Genomic DNA, 22,500 nt, shown 5'->3' on the forward strand with positions numbered 1-22,500 from the left:
AGAGAGAGAGATAATAAATGCCAAAACGGTCAATCCCAAAGTATGATATTGGAAACATGACTGAATTAGGAATTGTCCTATTCACAAACGTTTAAAGTATACAAAGTGTTAAAAACATGGCGTACGTGCAAGACGAGTCGGTTTAAGGACAAAATCATGCAATCGCTCGAAAAGCTCGAAAATAATTACCGATTTAACCAGGTGCATGACATAACAAGCAAATGAATTGTAAAAGCAGAGAAAGCGTTGATGATGGAGAATTGCTATGTACGTCTTCATCGTTTTTTTTCTACGATAAAATGGGCAACACAAATGCAGCGAACTAATTAAGGAAAAGAAGCTGTATAATATTGAAGCACATATTCATTCCAGTGAATGTACAATACCGTTAATTATCACCTGCTCATAATCAAAATAATACTATCACAATAATATCCAACATGTAGGTGTGATTTGTCGATGTATGTGTTCATCGTACGCATGTGTATGTAAAAATAAGGCCATTTATCTATGACAGTTTAACCGGTCGGAACAACCTGGCATTATGAGCATAACATCATAGTAGAGACTCTGCCTCAAAATATCATTGGCAATTGGATTAGAGGTCCTGCACTGCAATACCAAATGTAAAAGTTGTAAAAAATATATTACACCTTGATCATTATTTGCAAATTTGTGAAGACGCATCCTTTAAGGACATAATAACGATGATAATGATGATGATAATAATGATGATAATGATGGTGATCGTTCTGGTAAGTGGTGGTGGTGGTGATGATGATAATGATATATCTTTTTATTACATTCGCATCAGTGTTCGCGCACTTCCGGCTATAAAACTTACTTATCCGCGCATGACCGGAAAAACAGCTTGAACTGCGAACAGTTTCTCACATAAGGTGCTTATTGTTCTCAACGCAGTTACAACTTGCTTCACAATGTTACTCGTCGTATTCAGGAAGGAGCTATATCCGGTATAAACTCCATAGAATGACGTGAAGGCCTTATATAACGTTAAATACACGGTGTAGAACTGTTAACAAATAGTAACATTAGCCGACTAAATCGATCTTAAGCCTTTATTTGTAGGTAATATCAAACTCATAAGACTGAAAACAACGATGCAGTTAAATGCCATTAAGAATCTAAGTTTTATTTACTAAACTTAATATGCGTTACCAAGAAATACAAAACATAAAACAAAGTATCGACAGCGGAATGAGTTCATTTATTGGGAATTAAATAATCAACGAATAAGACACTGCAAGATACACGTCGTAACGCGCTGCGATTTCTGACACTGAGTATGCGAATTGAGATGAGCAATATATTTTAAGTAATGCTGGTGTATGTCATCCAGCGTATATAGGTCATCGGTAAAAGTACCGATATCAACCAATGTAACCAACTTATAAGGTTTCAGATTGCCCACATATGTATCATTATTCCTTTCAAATAAAGCATCATTGGCGTTGTCGGTGTCGTTGTTGCAATTATCATATTCATGATGATGGGAAGTGCTGCTTATGATCATTAGGGTGGTAGCGGTAATGAAAGTGATGATGATGATGATGATGATGATGATGATGATGATGATGATGATGATAATGATGATGATGATGATGATAATGATGATAACGACGACGAAGACGACGACGATGATGATGATGATGTTCATGATGATGATGATGATGTTGACGATGATGTTGATGATGCAGCGGCTGCTGCTGCTGATGATGATGTTGATGATAATGCTGCTGCTAATGATGATTGTGTGATGATAATGATGATGATGATGATGATGATGATGATGATGATGATGATGATGATGATGATGATGATGATGATGATGATGATGATGATGATGATAATGATGATAACGGCGACGACGATGATGATGATGATGATCATGATGATGATGTTGACGATGGTGTTGATGATGATGATGATGATAATGCTGCTGCAACTTATGATGATTGTGTGATGATAATGATGATGATGATGATGATGATGATCATGATGATGATGATCATGATGATGATGATGATGATCATCATCATAATCGTTGTTTTGTGTATTATTTAGCATTTGTTGGACGGGCTGAACATTCGTGTGGACTGTGAAAAAAATAGTATTCACCGTATATCGCCAGTTTTTCTTAATGACACCTGTATCAATATGTCATCAGTTGTAATAAGTGGTCACATGCGATGATTAACAACCAGAAGGGACCATGACTATGACCATGCATTTTTTATCAATATTGGTCGTTTGATCTTATTCGAGCATTCACAACACAAATTATAGGATACCTTCATATTTTTATATAATAATTAAATGCTTATCATTCCCAATAGGGATGTTATTTCAAAAATAAAAGCTACGGTAGCAGTGTGCCTGAGAGTTTTCGGTGAAACATTGTGCAGCCAGTTAGTAAACACATCATGGTTTTGTTAATGAATACAATTGATTAACAATATGGTACGAACACATTTTAACTGGGCAACAAATTGTTTTTCTTTTCTTTTGTAAACAACCGATCAATAAATGCATCGAATAAGAACTGCTGTTTAAAAATCACAATACATCAATTATTAGGGCGATTTTTATCAAGTCAGATCATAGTTTCAATTGAACATGTTTTCTCTGACAACGCCTCACGCAAAAATAGCTGCGGAATGATATCGTTTGAGGTTGTAGTTTCAATAACGACTGCATCCAGATTAACCAACCACACGGATTGAAAGTATGCATACATAATAATTAACAACGCATCCATTGTACAGGTTGTGAGAAATAGCGATTTGCAATCTGATTATGGACGTAGATGGTCAAACGTCTCAAACACACCGTACATTTATTTGGATTTAAAAAACACGGCTCGTGTGTTCGTGGAACCAACTTTCTTTAAATTATCCATTTTATGGCCAGAAAGAATGAGACCATAACTTCTGTCTGCATGGAATTAGCCTTTCATTTATTTACTTCAACAGTTTACGATCATACAAATAATGCTAAGCATTAGGGATTTCTGCCACAAAGTGCGTATCATTTCGAGGGGTCACATATGGGCCATAAGCTTACTACAATAGTCATATGTATTAATGTATTATTTGTTTTTCTGCATATGATCACAACATATTATTAACTACCGGTACACGTACTACATGTCAGACAGGGCATGTGTACCTCATAACAGTGACGTTATTAATAAGCTGAAGTAGAAGTTTCAAACTTAAAACAATGGGTTTTCCACCCTTTATATTGTTACAAATTAACAATTAAAGTTACAAATAGAGTTTATTGAGTTTATTGAGTCAATGCAATGACTTTCTTCCGAAACAGTCTATTATCATATATTTATATTCTTATTTTCTTCGGAAATAAGAAAAAATATCACCATTTGCAAAAAAACTGAGTAAAATGTACAAAAGTGAAGACTTACAGACACAATCATTGATGAATACATTCAGTTCATGAACAGAGTCATTTTAATGTGATACATATTAAGTCAATACTGAAGGTTATTAGGCCATATGAGAAATTTATATAAATATATTATATTATGTTGTATAATTACTTGTATTAACACATAAATAAATAGAAGCATTATAGGGAAGAATCTGGGAGTCTGCAAATTTGAAGTTACACAATTTATTATTTTGGCTACACAAAAGGTTGTTCATAAACTTAAGACGTAAAACATAATATCTCCCAAAGTAAAACTACTCTTTAAGACGTATAGTACTTTCTTGTAATAAGCAGATCATAACTAATAATAAGGACGTATACTTAAGTATTTTTCTCATACGGTATACCGGTTCGATAGCACGAATAGGGATACAATAGTATGAGGTGCGTGACGTTAAGAAAGACTTAACGTCTCCATTTCCAAGTAAAAAAAATGTGCAATTTATATAAACGTTTAGTTGACTATTGTTTGTGGTCCCTTTAACATAACAATAATTTAATATTCACCATCTAATTACTTCAGAAGGAAGTTTTAAATACCAAGTAATGCCCGCGTATTTCAACCACTGCATGAGGACTGTATGTGTTCTTCTTAACAAGAATGATTATAAACAGCTGGTATATTAATTGTAATAAGTGTACAATCAAAGCTAAGTGCTGTCGGAAGCATATATACCATTATTGTTATTATGTACTTTAATAAGTTTTATTCGTTTATCCTATAAAAACACTGTCTGGTAAAGACGTTTTTTCCAGAACATTTAAGTTGTGCACTTATTTTAGTAACACCGTTTTAATCACTTCCCACATGATGCTAAGTTTAGTAATCAGTTGACTGACATTTATAGATGACTCATGGATAGGCTATGTCTCTGATGTCTGTGCTAAGTTAAGTACTATCAGTTGACTGACATTTATAGATGACTCATGGATAGGCGTTGTCTCTGATGTCTGTGCTAAGTTAAGTACTATCAGTTGACTGACATGTATAGATGACTCATGGATAGGCTATGTCTCTGATGTCTGTGCTAAGTTAAGTACTATCAGTTGACTGACAATTAAAGATGACTCATGGATAGGCTATGTCTCTTATGTCTGTGCTAAGTTAAGTACTATCAGTTGACTGACATGTATAGATGACTCATTGATAGGCAATGTCTCTGATGTCTGTGCTAAGTTAAGTACTATCAGTTGACTGACATGTATAGATGACTCATGGATAGGCAATGTCTCTGATGTCTGTGCTAAGTTAAGTACTATCAGTTGACTGACATTTATAGATGACTCATGGATAGGCTATGTCTCTGATGCCTGAGCGGACCTAAATGAAGGTCGCTTTAACGTGCCTATATTAGCATGGTGAAACACGCCATACAAATATAAATATAAATACATCTCAGAAATAAAAGATCTTTCAGAAAAAAAATCGTCATATGAAAATACTTATTGAAACATATTAGATAAAACTTATATTGCTAATCGTAATACAAAAAGATAGTTATAAACAGTAACTTGGTATACCGCTACAACAACAACTACTAATACAACTAATATTACTTCTACTACTACTACTACTACTACTACTACTACGACTACTACTACTACTACTACTACTACTACGACTACTACTACTACTACTACTACTACTACTACTACTACTACTACTACTACTACGACTACTACTACTACAACTACTACTACGGCTATTACTACTATTACTACTACACGACTACTACTACTACTTCTACTACTACTACTACTACTACTACTACTACTACTACGACTACTACTACTACTACTACTACTACTACTACTACTACTACTACTACTACTACTACTACTACTACTACTACTACTACTACTACTACTACTACTACTACTACTACTACTTCTACTACTACTATTACTACTATTACTACTACTACTACTACTACTACTACTACTACTACTACTTCTACTACTACTACTACTACTACTACTACTACTCCTACTACTACTACTACTACTACTACTACTACTACTATAACTATTACTACTACTACTACTACTACTACTACTACTACTACTACTACTACTACTACTACTACTACTACTACTACTACTACTACTACTACTACTGCTATTACTTCTGATACTACCACGCAAGTGACGAATCGAAAAAAAATTGTGTCATAAAGTGAAAAAGAAACATTTAAAGCCACAGGTGGTTAGCGTGTGGCTATGATAATAATTAGTGAAAACATCTTTTTCAATGATAAATAATCATGTTATAACGAGAAATCAACTTTTCTATAAAAAAAATCACTATCAAATATATATAAAGTATATAACAAGGTATCCAACTCGAAATCATCGGGATGCATCGTTTTGAACAGCCATTACTTCATCAATTTTGCAGCGATTTTCATGAACCCGGTCTTATTCAACGCAGAAATGAATTTCCTTTCTGGAAATGTATATATCTTGTTATATTTCTACACATCATGGGTCAAATTCTAAGAGATAACGCGATCCACAATTCGCTTGACACAGTTAACAGACCGTATTTATGAATGAAATCTCCAGTTGTAAAGACACACCTCCGCATTGGACCAATGAAATCACTCGTGTGTTGAAAATGAAAGTTAGTTGAAATGTATGTAAACAAAGGTTTCAAAATGCGCTTGACAGTTAGTTTTGATGCATAATGCAACGGCAAGCACGGTAACAATGTTTTTTCATACGTTTTATTGAATTATGGTATCGAGGTTCGGGAACTTTGCAGGGAAAATGCCATTTACTCCGTAAAAATTTCCGTCTTCGAGCCTCTCCGATCGGTGTCAAGTGGGTCATGCAAGTTGTGTATCGTTTTATTTCTTTAAAATTTGCCCAGCATTTATAAAATTTAATATATATATATATATATATTTATATATATATTTAATAGTGAATTTGTTTTTAATAGAAAAGTTGATTTTTGTTAAAATATGATTATTTATCATTCAAAAAGATGTTTTCACTAATTATTATCATAGCCATACGCTAACCACCTGTGTTTACAACACGATAACTGGGCAAAGGGCATAATTTCATGCACTAGGAAAGGGAAGTGTATGTCCCTTTTCCCTATATCAGATGTTAAGCTAGTAATTATTCAACTAGCGTTAAGCTTTTTCGCAACAATGTTAACCTTTGCTAAACTTTTGAGCTGTTGACAAATCCAATATGATTTGAAAATTATTTATGTTGTCCACTTAAAGCGACTACGTCGCAGATGGTTAATATAATACGGTCGGCAACCTTAAGAATAAGAAAATAATCATACAATGCTTTCATGTTACCATTGTCAAATAGTATATTCATAAAGCATTAAACCATGATTATGAACGACTTGTGTGAGAAATTACCTACAAAGTAGGCTAGAACATTTCAGTATATGATTGCATGATTGTTTTTATTTTTGGCCGTTTATGTCAAATTTGATTCCCATCTCTTGTTACGCAAGAGTAGTATCATATATGTAATTATTTGATTGATTTTTTTGTACTATTAAGTTTCTTTATAACTTGAAATTCATTGAGAAATATATTAAATAATATGCAAAATTCGTGGACAAAATATAAGCGCGTATAAGGGTTCGCCACGCGAGATGCCTGTTCTGTAATCGCAACGCTGAAGTCATTGACCGGTCGAAGTTAATTTTGAATTGATTGATTGTAAACCAAAGGCCTTCGGTTGTACGCATTCCGGATATGTTGATTCCCTGCGGACACACAAGTTCCCACACAGCACAAGACCACAACAAAATTGACTTTCTTTCAGTAAAATCTCAACGGCTGGAAATCATTCAAAACTTTCCTAAGTCTAAAAAGCAAATCAGGAAGGAGTGCTTGGACAGACTTCGGGTCGTCACGGAATGCTGCTTCAGGCCCGAAAGGACCTCATAAACATCGAACACACACATGAGGAGCTCTGATCAGTACGAACACAATGGTGCCTTGAGCGCGGAACAACCTCATAAACTTCGAAATACACACGCACATAAGATTATTTAAAACAATGCTTTCAAATGACTAAACAAGGAAGTTTCTTAAGCATCTTGTTTTCATGGATTTGAAACAAAGGTTGACATGTGTCATATTCGCAATCTACGATGTGTCATTTATAAGCTAAGTTTTTACTACTAAGAAATAATTGCATAAGTATTACCAGGAATTGAACATTGTTCTCTCATCATGAACAATTTAATTGACACTTGATACTAGTAGTACAATAAAGCGAAACAATTTTGGTATGTAAAAAACAATCGTTATATGTTTTGCTCTGGGTTTATTGACATCTGTCTGCATTCACTAGTGTTTGGAGGACTTCTCAGAAGAAAGATTGTTTAATACCGCTGATACATGTGTGCTTATGCAAAACACATCTGCTGCATAAATGTCGAGTTTTTTCCTGAAAGAACATCGTAACAGTTTATGGTCAGAACCAACGAAGACTCGAATACAGAATTATCGGAGCAAAATAAATACCTAACATTAAGAACCACAACAACTTAAACGGGCAAATCGAAAGTTTTTTCCCGTTAATTTATAAATGCATTAACACATCAAAAGTTCCAAGTTTTAAAGCAAATATAAACGTAGTTATAATAATATATTGATGAAATCGTTACGAAAAATACAACAATCACAAACACATTCCTTCTGATACACGCCTTTATTAAGATTTAAACAACACACATAGCCAACTGCAACATTACAGTCCCGATATCGAAAGAGCGAATGCGTGTATCATCACTTGATGTACATTTCATGTATAACGATTTTATTTTTATGACTGATTTTCAAGGGCCCACACTTGTTTTGTATTTTTGTATTTATAAAATAAATATGTTAATGAACGTTTGTAAAACAAGAGACGAATGTGTTAATCATCCTGATTACCGGTAAATAATGTTTGATTTAAATACGATACCGTGTTTTGAATCAGTATATGGATTCACACTATGTCCCTTTAAATCTTAAACGGTTAAGACTACACCTAGTGGAAATGGTTGGTACTTGTAAGCCTGTGACATTTGAACAAGTGATTTCCGTATGAGCACACTTCTTTCATAAAAGCAAGGCAATACGCGTAAGTGCAGCAGAATGAATACGAGTGGGCGTAACCCAGAAGATTCAGGAGTGCACACAGACCGATATTAACGTATTGAGGAGTGCTACTGACGACTTTCGAGTTTTAGAACAGGAAGTGGCGGACTCGGTTCTACGGATTGAAACTTTTGAAAAGTTGCAGTAAGACACGACAGGAGCAGTTAACAAAACACCAGCTTAAATTGCTACTGTTGAACAGAAAGTGTCAGCTACGCAGAGCAACACTCACACTCTCCAGTAACGGGTTCAACGTCTGGAGGGGGCACATAAGGGATCTTTACGACAAAAACAACGACAATCGAATCACAAGTCCATTTAATAGTGTTCAATAAAACTTACATTGTGCAAAACATGCATTCCTTAGACATATTCATCAGTTGTAATTTTCTGAACAGTGAAGGACAATGTATTACCTTTCTTCAGGTACTTTTGTTTGTTTCTCGACCGAGCTCTTGAAAACAACACATATAACAAAGACACTATCATCAAATTCGATCGCGTTTACTACAACAAAGGAAACCACTACAGCCCCAAGTACCGGTATCTTCACTTCACCTGTGAGTGGAGTATACGTCTTCATGTTTCACGTTCAATTAGATGGTGATCCAAACGACACGAACCGATAGCACATGTTTCATTGTGTGTGAATGGAGATATCTACATACACGCAATTGTCTGAGGGCGTGACACGCAATTTGACTGGTGGGAATGCTGCTGTGTTGGAACTATTAAAAGGGGACAGAGTTTTTATAAGTACCGCACATTTGAAAGAGAATTATATCATTTTTGATGTTGAACCTCGTTCAGTTGCGAACTTTTACATATGATTTCGTAGAATTGAGGTTTGAGCATTGTTTGTAACGTATGTACAAAACCAATTCCCATTACATTTATATCAAAATAGCTCCTCTGATATTCTTTTGGCTTTCTCATTTGTACTTTTTTGTCGATGGTGTAAATTTTGTATTTTTTGAACTACGATATGCTTACTGTTATACATTTAAAAGAGCATATAAAGGGACTGTCCAACAGTCAAAAGCGTCGTTCGACGCGAATCGATATTTAGGCGAACTACGAGGATTGCAGAAATAGCTAAAAAATACCTCCGCATTTGACGTGAGCGTGGATGGTCGAGTTGTAAAGTCGGGAGACATTTTACTCCAAACTCTATGACTCTAGGGGTCAGTGGTTCGAGTCCTGTGGAGGTTAATGTTTTTCTTCTTTTTTAAATTTGTTTTCTTATTTTTTACTGGAGATATTTTTGTTCAAATGTTTAAATTTATCAATATAAAGCATTTAAAGCAGTTAATGACATGCTTTAATACATGCCAAAATCTGTTAGACAGTCCCTTTAAGTTAAACTTATTTAAACTTGCATTTCAAGCGGATCCAGTTTCCCGTGTGATTATAGGAAATATGCAATTGCTCATAGTGTATCTAAACATTTATAAATAAAACAACGTCTTAAACGGACTGTTATATTAACTTTATTTGTATGTATAAACTTGCGATTTGAATCGAGAGCATATTCAAAAAAACCTAGAAAACAAGCGATTAATGATTTAAATCATCGCAAAACGTAAGAGGAATTTTCATTCACTATATTATAGATACATATCATGAAGAAACGTGACCCAGACACAGGGTTTTGTATTAACAACACAATTCGTAAAGATATGAATAACGAAAAGGATAAACCCCATATGTGTGCCTCCGCGAATCATATAAATTTGATCTTGGACTGCTATAATAAGAAAGGGTTTTTTCCGACATTAAATTCACAATTAATCAGCTTAAGCATTACAAAGCAATTTCTTTCATATTAAACTTTGCCTTTTTATCACATAATAATTATATCCCTGCTAAAATGACATCCGTTGTAATTAACGAACTTAATAAGAAAGGGTTTCTTCCGAGAATCAGAATTAATCAGCTTACGCATTTCAAAGCAGTTTCTTTCATATTTAACTTTGCCTTTTTATCACATAATAAATATATCCCTGCTAAAATGACATCCGTTGTAATTAACGAACTTAATAAGAAAGGGTTTCTTCCGAGAATCAGAATTAATCAGCTTACGCATTTCAAAGCAGTTTCTTTCATTGTATACTTTGCTTTTTTATCATATAATAATTATATCCCTGCTAAAATGACATCCGTTGTAATTAACGAACTTAAATGACATGAAAAATAAATAAATATGCAGAATGAAGCTCCAAAAACATTATCGGAAAACTATTCTTATTTAAAGCAAGTGACCAATCAAAAGAAATAAAATACACACAAAATGGCATTACTATTTTAAAAAATCACCGCACAGAGTCGCGCAATTTAAGTTGTTTTGTCTGTTTATGTAGATTTGTACATAAGGGTTTTCATACATTCAATATTCTTATATATTTTATTATTGAGTCCGAAATAGGAAATGTAACGAAGAAAGGTGAACACGTAGGTAATAAATCGTTTGGCAAAAGTCATTTCTAATTAAACAAATATTTACAGTTTATGTTTTATTCCGTAACAAATATTTCCTACGATGTCGCACAGATTTCATATTATGATCGCTCAATATAATGTTCAAATTTTAGGAAGATACGAATTTATATAATCAAAAAATCAATCAGTATGTTGTTACGTCGGTGTCATGTAAACTTAATTTGAATTATCGTTATTTCAACGTCATATGATTAAAATTGAATTAAAGTATTAGCAGTTGGGTTGAAAGAAATGATATGTTTACTCATGTATTTTGAAAAAGGGTTCAATATAAGTAAGTTGATATTATATATACAGGTACTCAATTTGATTAATATATTTAAAAATGTAGTAATGTTCTACACAAATGTTTTCATTTAATACTGTTATAAAGACACACATGCTAATAGTAAAACCCTATTATTAAAAATTGGTACCATACTACAAATTTTGCATCAAATGTGATATGATTATGAATCAATATACTGATTCAAAATCGATTCAATACGAAGAAGTTTCCTTTTGATATTGTCGATTTAATTCATGTATTATCACTCATCTAGATTAACCTTAAAACCAATTGACATTTCCAACCGCGCCTACCCGAAACGGATAAAACTGTAGCCTTTAGTGCGTTACCGTATAATAAACGAACATAAACATTGCAAAACGAGGGAGGAGCCAATTATTCCTAGGGAAAACGTCAAAAAACCACATACGTATGCCGTATAATGTTGTTCACGGAACATCAGGTGCTTCAACTAATGTTATATGTCAACATTTGATATGAGACCACATGAGAAAACATTGTATTATAAGAACGAGCGGAAACAAATGAACCATGTAGTCAAATTGTTATAAACTAGTCTACAAAACAAATAGATTGTGTTACTAGAGAGAACAACATATACTACTTATACTGTACAATGCAAAGCTCTCGTGATCGACCGGAAGTACAAATAACTTCTTCGGGTAGTTTTGGGGAATTTTGGACAAGAACCGAGGAAGTAAAATGAATGCCGAAACTTAGCATCATAGTGTTATGGTTGTTGTTTTTCTTTTAAATTTAAACGTGTATTCAATTGATTGAAATTAAGACTGACAATGTTGAAAAAATATATGGTTGACTAGAGCACCAGTTAAGTATTAATTACAGATACGATTAATTGCCCTGCAAGAAGGCTCGTGGTAGAGATTCTCTTAAACTCGTTAAATACATTTAATATTCACTTACTTATCAGTATCAATATCATCATTGCGAAATTCCAATTGTAATACAAACACATAGTATATCATTCCGATTAAAATTTTACAATAATGATGCACTTTATATGTGTTTGTCGCCTGCGCTTTTAAATGTTTAACTTGCAGTTGTGTTTCAAACGCATAAGCACATTAAAATTGGGTTTCTAGCCGATAAACACAGTGTACTTGTGTTTCAAGAAGAAAAACAAATTGTAGTTGTGTTTCTTAAATTAACTTTTTAAATGTTAGTAAAGTCTCGGTTTACATGCCTGCTAGATGCCTGTTGGCAACATGTCGAGCCCATTTGCAATAATGCCTGTAATGTTTAATAATCTTCACATTGCATATGCTTTACTTTTGACCTAAAGAGTGAACACGACCTATAATTGGTCACATACTTACTTTTGGTTTTAATACATTTTGTGATTAATTATTTAAAAACATAGCATGATGACTAATTCATTTTAGTCAATTCTAAATTTTTTAAATTGCATTATGAAATGTAACGTTTGCTGTCTGTTCGAACTTGATTATGCTCACATTTGACCTTTGGCTTATAGTATACAAGATGTACAATGATACTGATTGTGATACTTGCTACGACCCTTGCTTATGCTCATTGATTCGTGTAAACGCATTAGGTGGGACAGGATGACGTCGATGAATACCGATCGATGCCGACTAATGCAGTTTGGCAAGCGGTTCGACGCATAATCCCAAGAAACTAGGTTTCTCATGATCTTTTTTCGCTTTAAGATTGCACATGGCTTCAAGAACCCAAGTTTTCAAATGAGAACCTAGGTTTTCATTTGAACCTAGGTTCTCATTTGAATACCTTCTCAGAATGAGAACCAAGGTTCTCATGAAAAACATAGTTTCTTGGGATTATGCGTCGAACTGGTTGCCCTTTCTATGGTTTTAATTTGGGAACCATAGGTTCTCATGAGGTTCAGGGCGCAGGATCAATGGGGTTCACATATGATTACACACGTGCTGGACAGAATGAAAACACGCCGTTAAGGACTTTATTTGTGCAGATATCTCAAGTTATTGAAATATGTTTTCAAAGTCTTTAGTGCATAAGTTTGTCTTGCAGTGTGGGCCGATATCTTATGATTGAATAAGACATTATTACACATTATCAATAGAGATAAAACTTCAATTTATTACATTATGATTGCTTACTATATCCCATACATACTTGAATTATAAAACTGTACCGTACAGTCGTTTGAGGCCCGAACAAGGGAACTGAACTGAAACGCATTTTATGCTGTAACAATGAAATATGTATCGATTGATCTGAATTTGTTTCAATTTTTAGTCCCAAAAAATATTTACAATTAAGGACGTATTTCACAAACAGTTTAATTTTTTATTAACGTGTTCAGACCAATGTCGACCGATTACTCTTCTAATTTCATTCATCAAGAAGTTTCCTCCAAGTTTCGTTGAATATTACTTGGCATTGTCTGAACATTGTTCAAAAAATGTTCTTTGGGAGTAACATTCACTGTTTCACGTCTATTGATTATCATTCTACACATATGCCGTTAGCGTGTACCAAGCTATGGGAGACAACTGGAGGTTAGTTATGACAAACGGTTCGACGCATAATCCCAAGAAACTAGGTTTTTCATGAGAACCAAGGTTCTCATGAGAAACTTGGTTTATGAAATCCCAAGAAACAAGGTTTTTCATGAGAACCTAGGTTCTCATGAGAACCTAGGTTTTCATGAGAACTTAGGTTCTCATGAGGAACTAGGTTTACGAATTCCTAAGAAACCAGTTTTTTCATGAGAACCTAGGTTCTCATTTGAAAATCTTAGTTTATGCTAGAGAACCTATGTTCTCATGATAAACTAGGTTTTTCATGAGAACCTAGGCTCTCATGGACACATAGAACTTAGGTTCTCATGAGAAACTAGGTTTCTAACCGATCTTTTGACAAACGTATGTATATATTAAAACGTTGGATATATTTCCTGTCAGTAGACATGAATAACTAATTCTTAGCATATTACTGACTAAATTGAGATAATTCATTCAAAACGTTGGCTAAATAATCTTGTTATAGATTAAAAGATACCCTATTATAAATACGACAACTCTCGGGATTTTGGAAAATACTTTTTTGTTATGTATTTTCTGAGCTTTTCCTCGAATAACAAATGTTTCTTTGAAGTAAGTTGCATTTCATTAAATGAAGTCATTATAATTATCATTATTATACCAAATTTATATAGCGCCCTTTTCATGCAAAAATGCACGTTCAAAGTCGCTTTACATTAGAACATTTGACGTATCGCAGAAACAAATACATTTTGCAACACTGTTCCAAAAAAAAAATCGATCAAAACTACTCAATGTGTATATCTATAAGACAATTAATGAAACAATAAAATCTAAAACTTATGTTATAAGTACTACGTAAAAACATGCACAGTAACCGTAGATTAAAAAGATCAGCAAGACGCTATAAAAACTACTCAATGTGTATAGCTATAAGACAATAAACGAAACAAGAAAATCCAAAACTTACACTATAAGTACTTCGCAAAAAACCATGCACAGTAATCATAGATTAGAAATATCAGCAATACACTATATTTTCGGCATGATCACTAGGTGAATTTTTAATTCTTATTTGAATTTATTTCAGCTTATATGTAGATATCTGGTTTCGATTATGTTAGGGCTATACTGTAGCCTGATGATCACAATGTGATATCGTTATTCTCACAGAAATCTATTCCAGACATTTGGTAGTCAGTAAATGAGTCATACATTGCTATTTATCGATTTTATGTTTTGTTTTAACTATATATTTGAATGTTATGTATAAGTATGTATTATAAGCCATACAATTGATGCACATCTTACAAGTAACACGGATTTTGTATAATTAAGAAAATATGTATTTGTCAAATCACACGTGTAAAACCACAAGTCCCCAAACCCCAAAGGAATAAGTATACTTCCTTTAAAAATGTTTAATTGCAGATCATGTTGATCGAAATGTTATGTAATGAATTGAATAAACAACTGCTAAAGTTACATACGATTGGAGGAAGAGGTGAGTTTTCAGTGACTTTTGAAAGAATTCATTGTTGAAGAACCTCGAATGTTTGATGGAAGTGAGTTCCATAGTTTGGGAGCAGTGTACATGAAACTTCGCTCCCCTTATGATACGGATTGAATCTTAGTTGGAATCACTAAAGAAGTCGCTTCGTTCTTGGATCTTAAGTTTCGCCTTGGTTCGTAGACTTCAAGAAGTTTTTTCCCAGATTTACAGGCGACTGTCCATTCTAGGCTTTGAACGCATTGGTTAGTATTTTGCAGTGAATTATTTTTTCTACAGGGAGCCAGTGTTATTTCTTTAGGATCGTTGTTATATGACTATAGCGAGATGTTCTTGTGATAACACGCGCCGCAGTGTTTGAACATGTTTTTTAGTTTCTTGACAGCTGATTTTTGTGTTCCATTCAGCAGTACATTGCAATAGTCCAGCGTGGCATATGGTGTTAAATATTGCCTGATGTGACCTATTTACCTGATTTGACCGAAACATGTTCTATTTATAGCATTAATATCCTGTTCCATGTTCATTTTTGAATCAAACCAAGCACCGAGATTTCGAACGCATTGCGGTGGTTTAATTGTCGAGTCCCCTACTTTAACAATGAACCCGTCTACGTATTTCGCGTTGCTTTAACTTAAAAATACTATGAACTCGGTTTTGTCGGTGTTAAGTTATGTACTATTATGTATCATTTTCCATTCACCGCTTCATTCAGGCGAGTCCAGTGATTTGAAGGCCATGTGTCTGGTACTCAATAAGCATTGCTGTATTACATGCAAGCGATAGGCACTTATGTAGTGATGTATCAGTTCTTAACAAGAAAGGTCTTTTAAAAAGTATTGATGTTATTTTTTTTATTCATAATACATACAGTCGCGAATGTTTTTTTCCTGAACAACTCTAAGACTCATTACAGCCGCATACATTAAATGAGTGCGATGATAGTTTACAATCTTATCGGAGACACTTCTTAGAATGTAAACCCCCAGCGAAGACTAGTATTCTCGAAAACAAGCAAACTAATAAAAACATAAGACGAACGCTTCATACCGCTGCTCTTTGAAAACTGTTTCCGTTTCGAAGTTTTGACGCAGGATCGTTGAATACGAAACATACTCTTTAATTCTTAGAAACATTAACACTTTTCTATTCATTATATGTTATATTGTATATTTGTTTGCGGTCGCTTTCATTTATTGCGTCTGGTGCAATGCTCCCAGGTAGATTATTTAGATTAAGAACGAACCACCTCAATCTTGTAGCAGGTAATTTTAGCGCTTAAATGATGATGTACTTGTTCGCAAAGGTTACTTGCGAACTATCATAGACTCGTCATATACACATTGTGTATTTATCGACGCGAATCAACCTGTCAAGCATGCAAATACATGTAAATATATTAAAAATTAATTGAGTGTTTGCTAGTAAAACGGTTACTTTCTTAAGAAAAAACCTGTCCAACCTATGAACACGCCCCTTTAGGTTACATAACACATCTAAACACAGCTCAACATTGAATTGTAGTAACATTTTACAGAAATGTTAATCTACTTTGAGCATTTCTTTAAACATGCTCTGTATAGTAACTTTATGGCGTTTAAAATTCACTATATTTTTGTTTTCGTTAACCTGGTTCTTTGTTCGACTTTGAGTTCTTCGAATATTTGAGCATTCAAAGCATCACTTTTTTCTGTTTGTGATATGCCTCGGTACACTCAATAAACAAAATAACACGAATGAGAGACTTAAGTTTGTGTTGTGTTGCGTAATCAGAACTGGTGCAAAACACTATTTGATGTTTTCTCTTCCTAGAGGTGTGACATCATATGTTACGTCTTATTTCAATATAAGATTTATAACGACACTCACTGTTCGACGGAAGGTGCATACACTTAGGTATAGTCCGCGGAAGAAGAAAATAGTTCCCTTACAAGCATAAAACCTGTATTAATTCGTATAAAAGCCATGTTTGAACACAATCACTTAATAATAATAATATTATTATTATTATTATTATTATTAATGATAATAATAATACTAATAATAATATCAATTTCCAAAGGGTTACATATTGAGCAGCATGTATCATTAAAAACCGTTTAGAAAAACAAATTTATGTAAAACTTATCTGTTTAATACAACAAACAATAACAACATGTATACCAATCAAAACAGCCCATTATATAACAAAACAATCAGTATAGTATTTAAGTTGATGCACGCATATGCAATTTCACAAAACACATTTCAAATAAATTGATAAAATATTATACCGCTAGATCAGAGACGTTGCATCTTTACCTTAAAGAACATTACGCAGAAGCCGACGGAGAAGCCACAGCAGACGCCGACGGAGTCATACGGTGAGAAGTCATGCTCGGACTGTGCGGAGAATATGGATACATGTAAATATGTTATATGACTATTTAGCCACAAATGTTTGCCGTAATCGATCAGCCCGTCTGAAAATTGTTTCTGAAAGTCTAAATAGGCCAACGCAATTTGCTTATTTGAAACAATATACACAATGTAACATAAATATTTTATAGAGCAGTATTGTGCTTAGAAGTTCGATTTACAAGAAGCATTGAGCTTTTTAAAGACCAGCGTCATTCGAAAATGAATCTTATGACATATGTTGCAAGCGTTACTGCTGCGTTGTTATAGGCCATCATGCGCATTTTGTTCAGGAGATCCCTTATGAGACTATTATGCCTTGCGTGATTTTATAGTGGAATGCTTCGGTCCTTACACGACTACGCTTGCCGAAACGTTATTAGACCCATTTTAGAATGACGCGGGTCTGAAAGTGAAATATGAATGTGTAGAAAGAAAACTGCATGTTCATCAAATATTAACAATTTAACATACCATATCTTTCGATGGTGAAGAAATGATATTATAATACGCCTTTTGAGGACACATTTTTCGATAACCCGAAGGATATTGTTTATCTACCAACACTATAGTGTGGTTCGAAAATACGAGCATTTATTAACACACCTTTCCTGCTGAAGATATGCGATTAACAAGTGAAAATCAACAACAACAATACATTGGTTGTTACAAACTCAAACATGTTTCCCTTTGAAAAAAAAATTTTAACATGTTAAGAAAACAACTTGGCGATTAGAGTTCAATGTAATTGTTGAATACAGAAATAATTTATTTCTCTTAACGAAAAAGCGAAAAATCGCGGTTCATGTTTTCTTCAACTTGCTAAATAAAGTAAATCTACACTAACTGTATCAATATCAACATCGCTTAATGTCAAATTACAATTCTAATACAAACTCAATAGTATAAAATTTACGATTTTTTATAGTTAACAATAATCATTAACTTAGAACTAACTGATATCACATTGTCTACCCAAATACATTTATATGATTGTACATATTTAAATGTTTTAATATTCAATATAAATTACTTATTAGTCGCTGCACACGCTGAATGTGCCAGTTAGCAGCATTGTTCGTATTGAAACCACACACAATATCCAACGATTTCTCGTAGATATATAACGCCGCTTGATAGTCGCCTTCCATTTCATAGCAGTGACCAAGCAAATTGAACGCTGTCTCAGGATGATGCATGTTGATTATGTTTCTTGAATTAAGTATATACGACTCGAGTACTTCAAGAGCATATAGCTGTTTGGTGCGTTCACCTTGTCCTCCATACGTAAGATACTGTAAGTAGTGAAGAAAAGGACAAGCATCTACCTCAGCGTAATCCATCCACATTTTGTCATGGGCATTTCTCTGTGCAACTTCCTCTTCAGTCATAGCGCGGTTCATTTCAAACCACAATACGTATGGGGCGCAGTGCGCTTCTTCTCTAATAAACCTGACACAGAATGCGAATGGTGGTTCTCTGCGTACGTTGTCACAATTATCTGAGATCATGTTAGCAAACACTCGGAGATCTTTTTGTCCTTCCAACTGTCTCACTCCACATAAAGCCTTGACCTTGCTGTGACACCTCTTCTCCACGTCCTCTAACGCTCTAGCTGCCGCGTGAAAATGTCCAAAGCAGTATAGCAAAGAAGCCAACTTTAAACGACTAGAGGCAATATCTGTGTTTAAACAAAATTTAAAACGCCTTATAATTTCGATGAAATTAGTGTTTGGAAGTCGCAAACACTTAAATGATTGCACTGAATTATATACGGCATACAGGTGATTAATATGGTCGAACGCAACGGTTTTGAATTGTTCATTCGTGAAGCATTGAACAGCAGTGCGCAATGTATTGTATATACCTTGTTGGAATGTCGAATTCGAACTCTGTATTCTATATATTATCCCTGTCAAACTCAAAAGTAATCTGTTCAAGTACCCGAACTTCAGCAATAAACTGATACTGTAACGTAAGACTACACCTCCCAGTTCTCCCTCTCCACCTTGTCTGATCCTCCGTATACAACACGCTTGCAATCGACATCCTAAGTTGTCTATATCAATATGAGATAAATCTTGCAAGCCATTCTTTATCAAGTAGTCAACGTATTGTAAAAGAACTTTCTGTTTCACCATTGACAGTTTTCCATCGAATAAATTCACTCCAGCTATGATATAATGAGGAAGGCACCCCAATCGCAGCCATTTCCTTAATCCTTTTAAGCATAATAAAAGGAGATACATGATGTTATGTTCCTTCCACAGAGAAGGGTGTGTTCTCTCTATGGTGGTGAACATTAACGTTTTGCAATGATAACTTGTGACAAAATCCCCAACAATTTTACTAAATAAGGTTTTTTTAATTAATTTTAGAACTATGTAACATTTTATTTGTGTCATATTAAAACTAAACATAAGCATTCGTTCAATAAGATTTGGAGACAGTCGAAATTCTTCGCGTTTATAATCACTATCTGGATGTCCTGCAGGTACCAAGAAACAAGGGGCTTTACGTGCAGCCTTCAGTAATTGGGCAGGCGGCCAGTGTCTTCCTCTACATCTGTCTATCCAGTGCTGTATTTCTGGAAGAGGTTTGCAGACGGGAAATGCCATTACCATATCCCACTCTGGAATACTACTCACAGAAGGTCCATTTTTGGTTACCTCTCCGAAACGTGATGCTACCTGCTCTTGTTCCTGTTTCCATCTTTCTGAGCTGAACAGTACTTGACCGGAATCTTTCCTTACAAATCTGTCTTCGCAAATAATGGTTACCGCTTCAGGTGTGTATTTGTGTATGTGCTGTAGCAAGTACTGTTGAGGTGGAGTGATGTCGTCACGAAGCATCAGAAAGTTAACCATCCCAGCCTCCCAGTCTCTCCAGTCTGTCATGATGTTCCTTTCTTTGTAACTCATTAGCAAATCAATATCAGAATTGAGACCGGGAGTTGTGGTGCCTTCAGATTGGCTCCCGAAATGAAAGTATTCGTGATTGCTATTTTGTCCAGCTATCGTCATCATGCGTTCTCTCAGCAAATATGTTTCTCTCCTCTCCATTACAGTGCGTTCTCCGGCCCCGATTTCATCCAGCACATCTGATATCCGGAAAGATAGTTCTGGGAAGTACTCTGGAATCTGGACGTGAAGCTATTGTGTTTATTATTATTATTTAATCATAATCAGTGTTATAAAAATACATATACAGTAGTCATGTATTATTATTGAAAACACGCATTAATGCATTAATTTTCAATTATATTTTATATTTAGTTTACACCAATGTATCATGGTCGTATAGCATTACATTTTACTTGTTACTCCTGCGGTCGTGGTTTAGATACAATGAAATGCATGTGTATGTCTTAACATGATTAACATGGCCTTTTCCACGAATGAACGAATGACTTTTTTTTAACTTTCTGTCATTGATGAAAAAGAAAGCAAGAACAGTGTGCATGGATCAATATAACACCACATGATAGCCGTATGTGTAAAATACATGTTTGTTCGTGATTAAGAATCTTTTAAAATTAACGATATTACAACGCATTAACAAACACCAAACCATGAGTTGCTTCTCTTTTAGTTTTTTTAATGTTGGTTTCATAAGGTCACTTTCAATAACTTAATACTCTTACAGAAGTACGACAGTCAGGATGACCGAGAGATAAGACGGAAAAAATCGGAACTAGGACAATAATCATCTTGATTAAAAAAAATAGTAAAGGTACCGATTCCATTTTATATCCTTCTTTAGGATAAATCCGTTGCAGTTTGTTAATAGTTCACTATTTAAATGATTTCGTTAAAACTATGAAGATAAGGACTTTCATGACGAACTACGATGATGAAAAAAATCTGTAGACAACCACTATAATTAGTTTTATTAAAAGAATCACTTTTGACATGTTTCGCCTCATTTGAAACACAATACACATATGTTTGTTACATATATTAGGTGTCTTATTCCCAAATGTAAACTGATCAAAACGTATCTGATTTAATATCACAACTTTAATGTGTGTCTGTCAGATCGTCCGTAGATAAGATGCTAATACAAATCACGAGATCAACAATTGACACTTAAACGAAATTATAAAAATTATATCGATTGCAAATAAATATATTAATGTCTTAATAACAATCCGGAGTTATTTTGTTTGAAAACAAATACCGATAAATGCACGAAACAGTTACAACGACTCAAGTATAGGGACACGCTTTTGTATATTATATAAAATACCAATATTCTTCACGCTCCAATTAGTGCATTTGAAACGCTTTAAAGATGTATAATTTATTTATTAATAAAAAACAAACCATCGCGTTTTACCGGCAAGTTTGTCACGAGATGTTGATCTCGTCTGCTATTTGAACACCTCGGTCGATCCACATTGATACAAAAACTCTCAACACCAAGATTGAGTTTCGAATTGGGAGCACGAACATTGAAGAAACATATCAGTTTATGTTTAAAGTAACGAAGTATGAAGAAACATATCAGTATTCTATAAAAGTGATGATGTTTTGTAACCTACGCTCACCATTCAAACCAAGTAATATTATGAAATGTATAGTCCGCAAATACAGTCTGTTAATTCAAATGGTTTCAGTTAACATAACAATTCCAAATGACTAAGTATATGTTTCTAAATACATGTTGTTGTTTTTTTAATTTTCGAAAAAAAACACG

General features: G+C 34.1%; 1 protein-coding gene across 4 annotated transcripts in view; it reads right to left on the reverse strand.

Annotated features, from left to right (window-relative positions):
• LOC127864485 (uncharacterized) overlaps nucleotides 1–22,500 on the reverse strand; it is a 258,871-nt gene that overhangs the window by 225,980 nt on the left and 10,391 nt on the right. Inside the window, exon 3 of one of the 4 annotated variants that reach the window (XM_052404110.1) lies at nucleotides 17,530–20,942. The exons of 2 other annotated variants lie outside the window; for them this stretch is intronic. In XM_052404110.1, the coding sequence (XP_052260070.1) occupies nucleotides 18,822–20,942 (2,121 nt within the window). In that variant the 3' untranslated portion in view covers nucleotides 17,530–18,821. Of the gene's footprint in view, nucleotides 1–17,529; nucleotides 20,955–22,500 lie in introns of those variants that run through there. One more of the 4 variants, XM_052404109.1, reaches the window with a different exon arrangement.

This window comes from Dreissena polymorpha, chromosome 1 (assembly GCF_020536995.1).
Source record: "Dreissena polymorpha isolate Duluth1 chromosome 1, UMN_Dpol_1.0, whole genome shotgun sequence".
Taxonomy (NCBI): Eukaryota; Metazoa; Mollusca; class Bivalvia; order Myida; family Dreissenidae; genus Dreissena; species Dreissena polymorpha.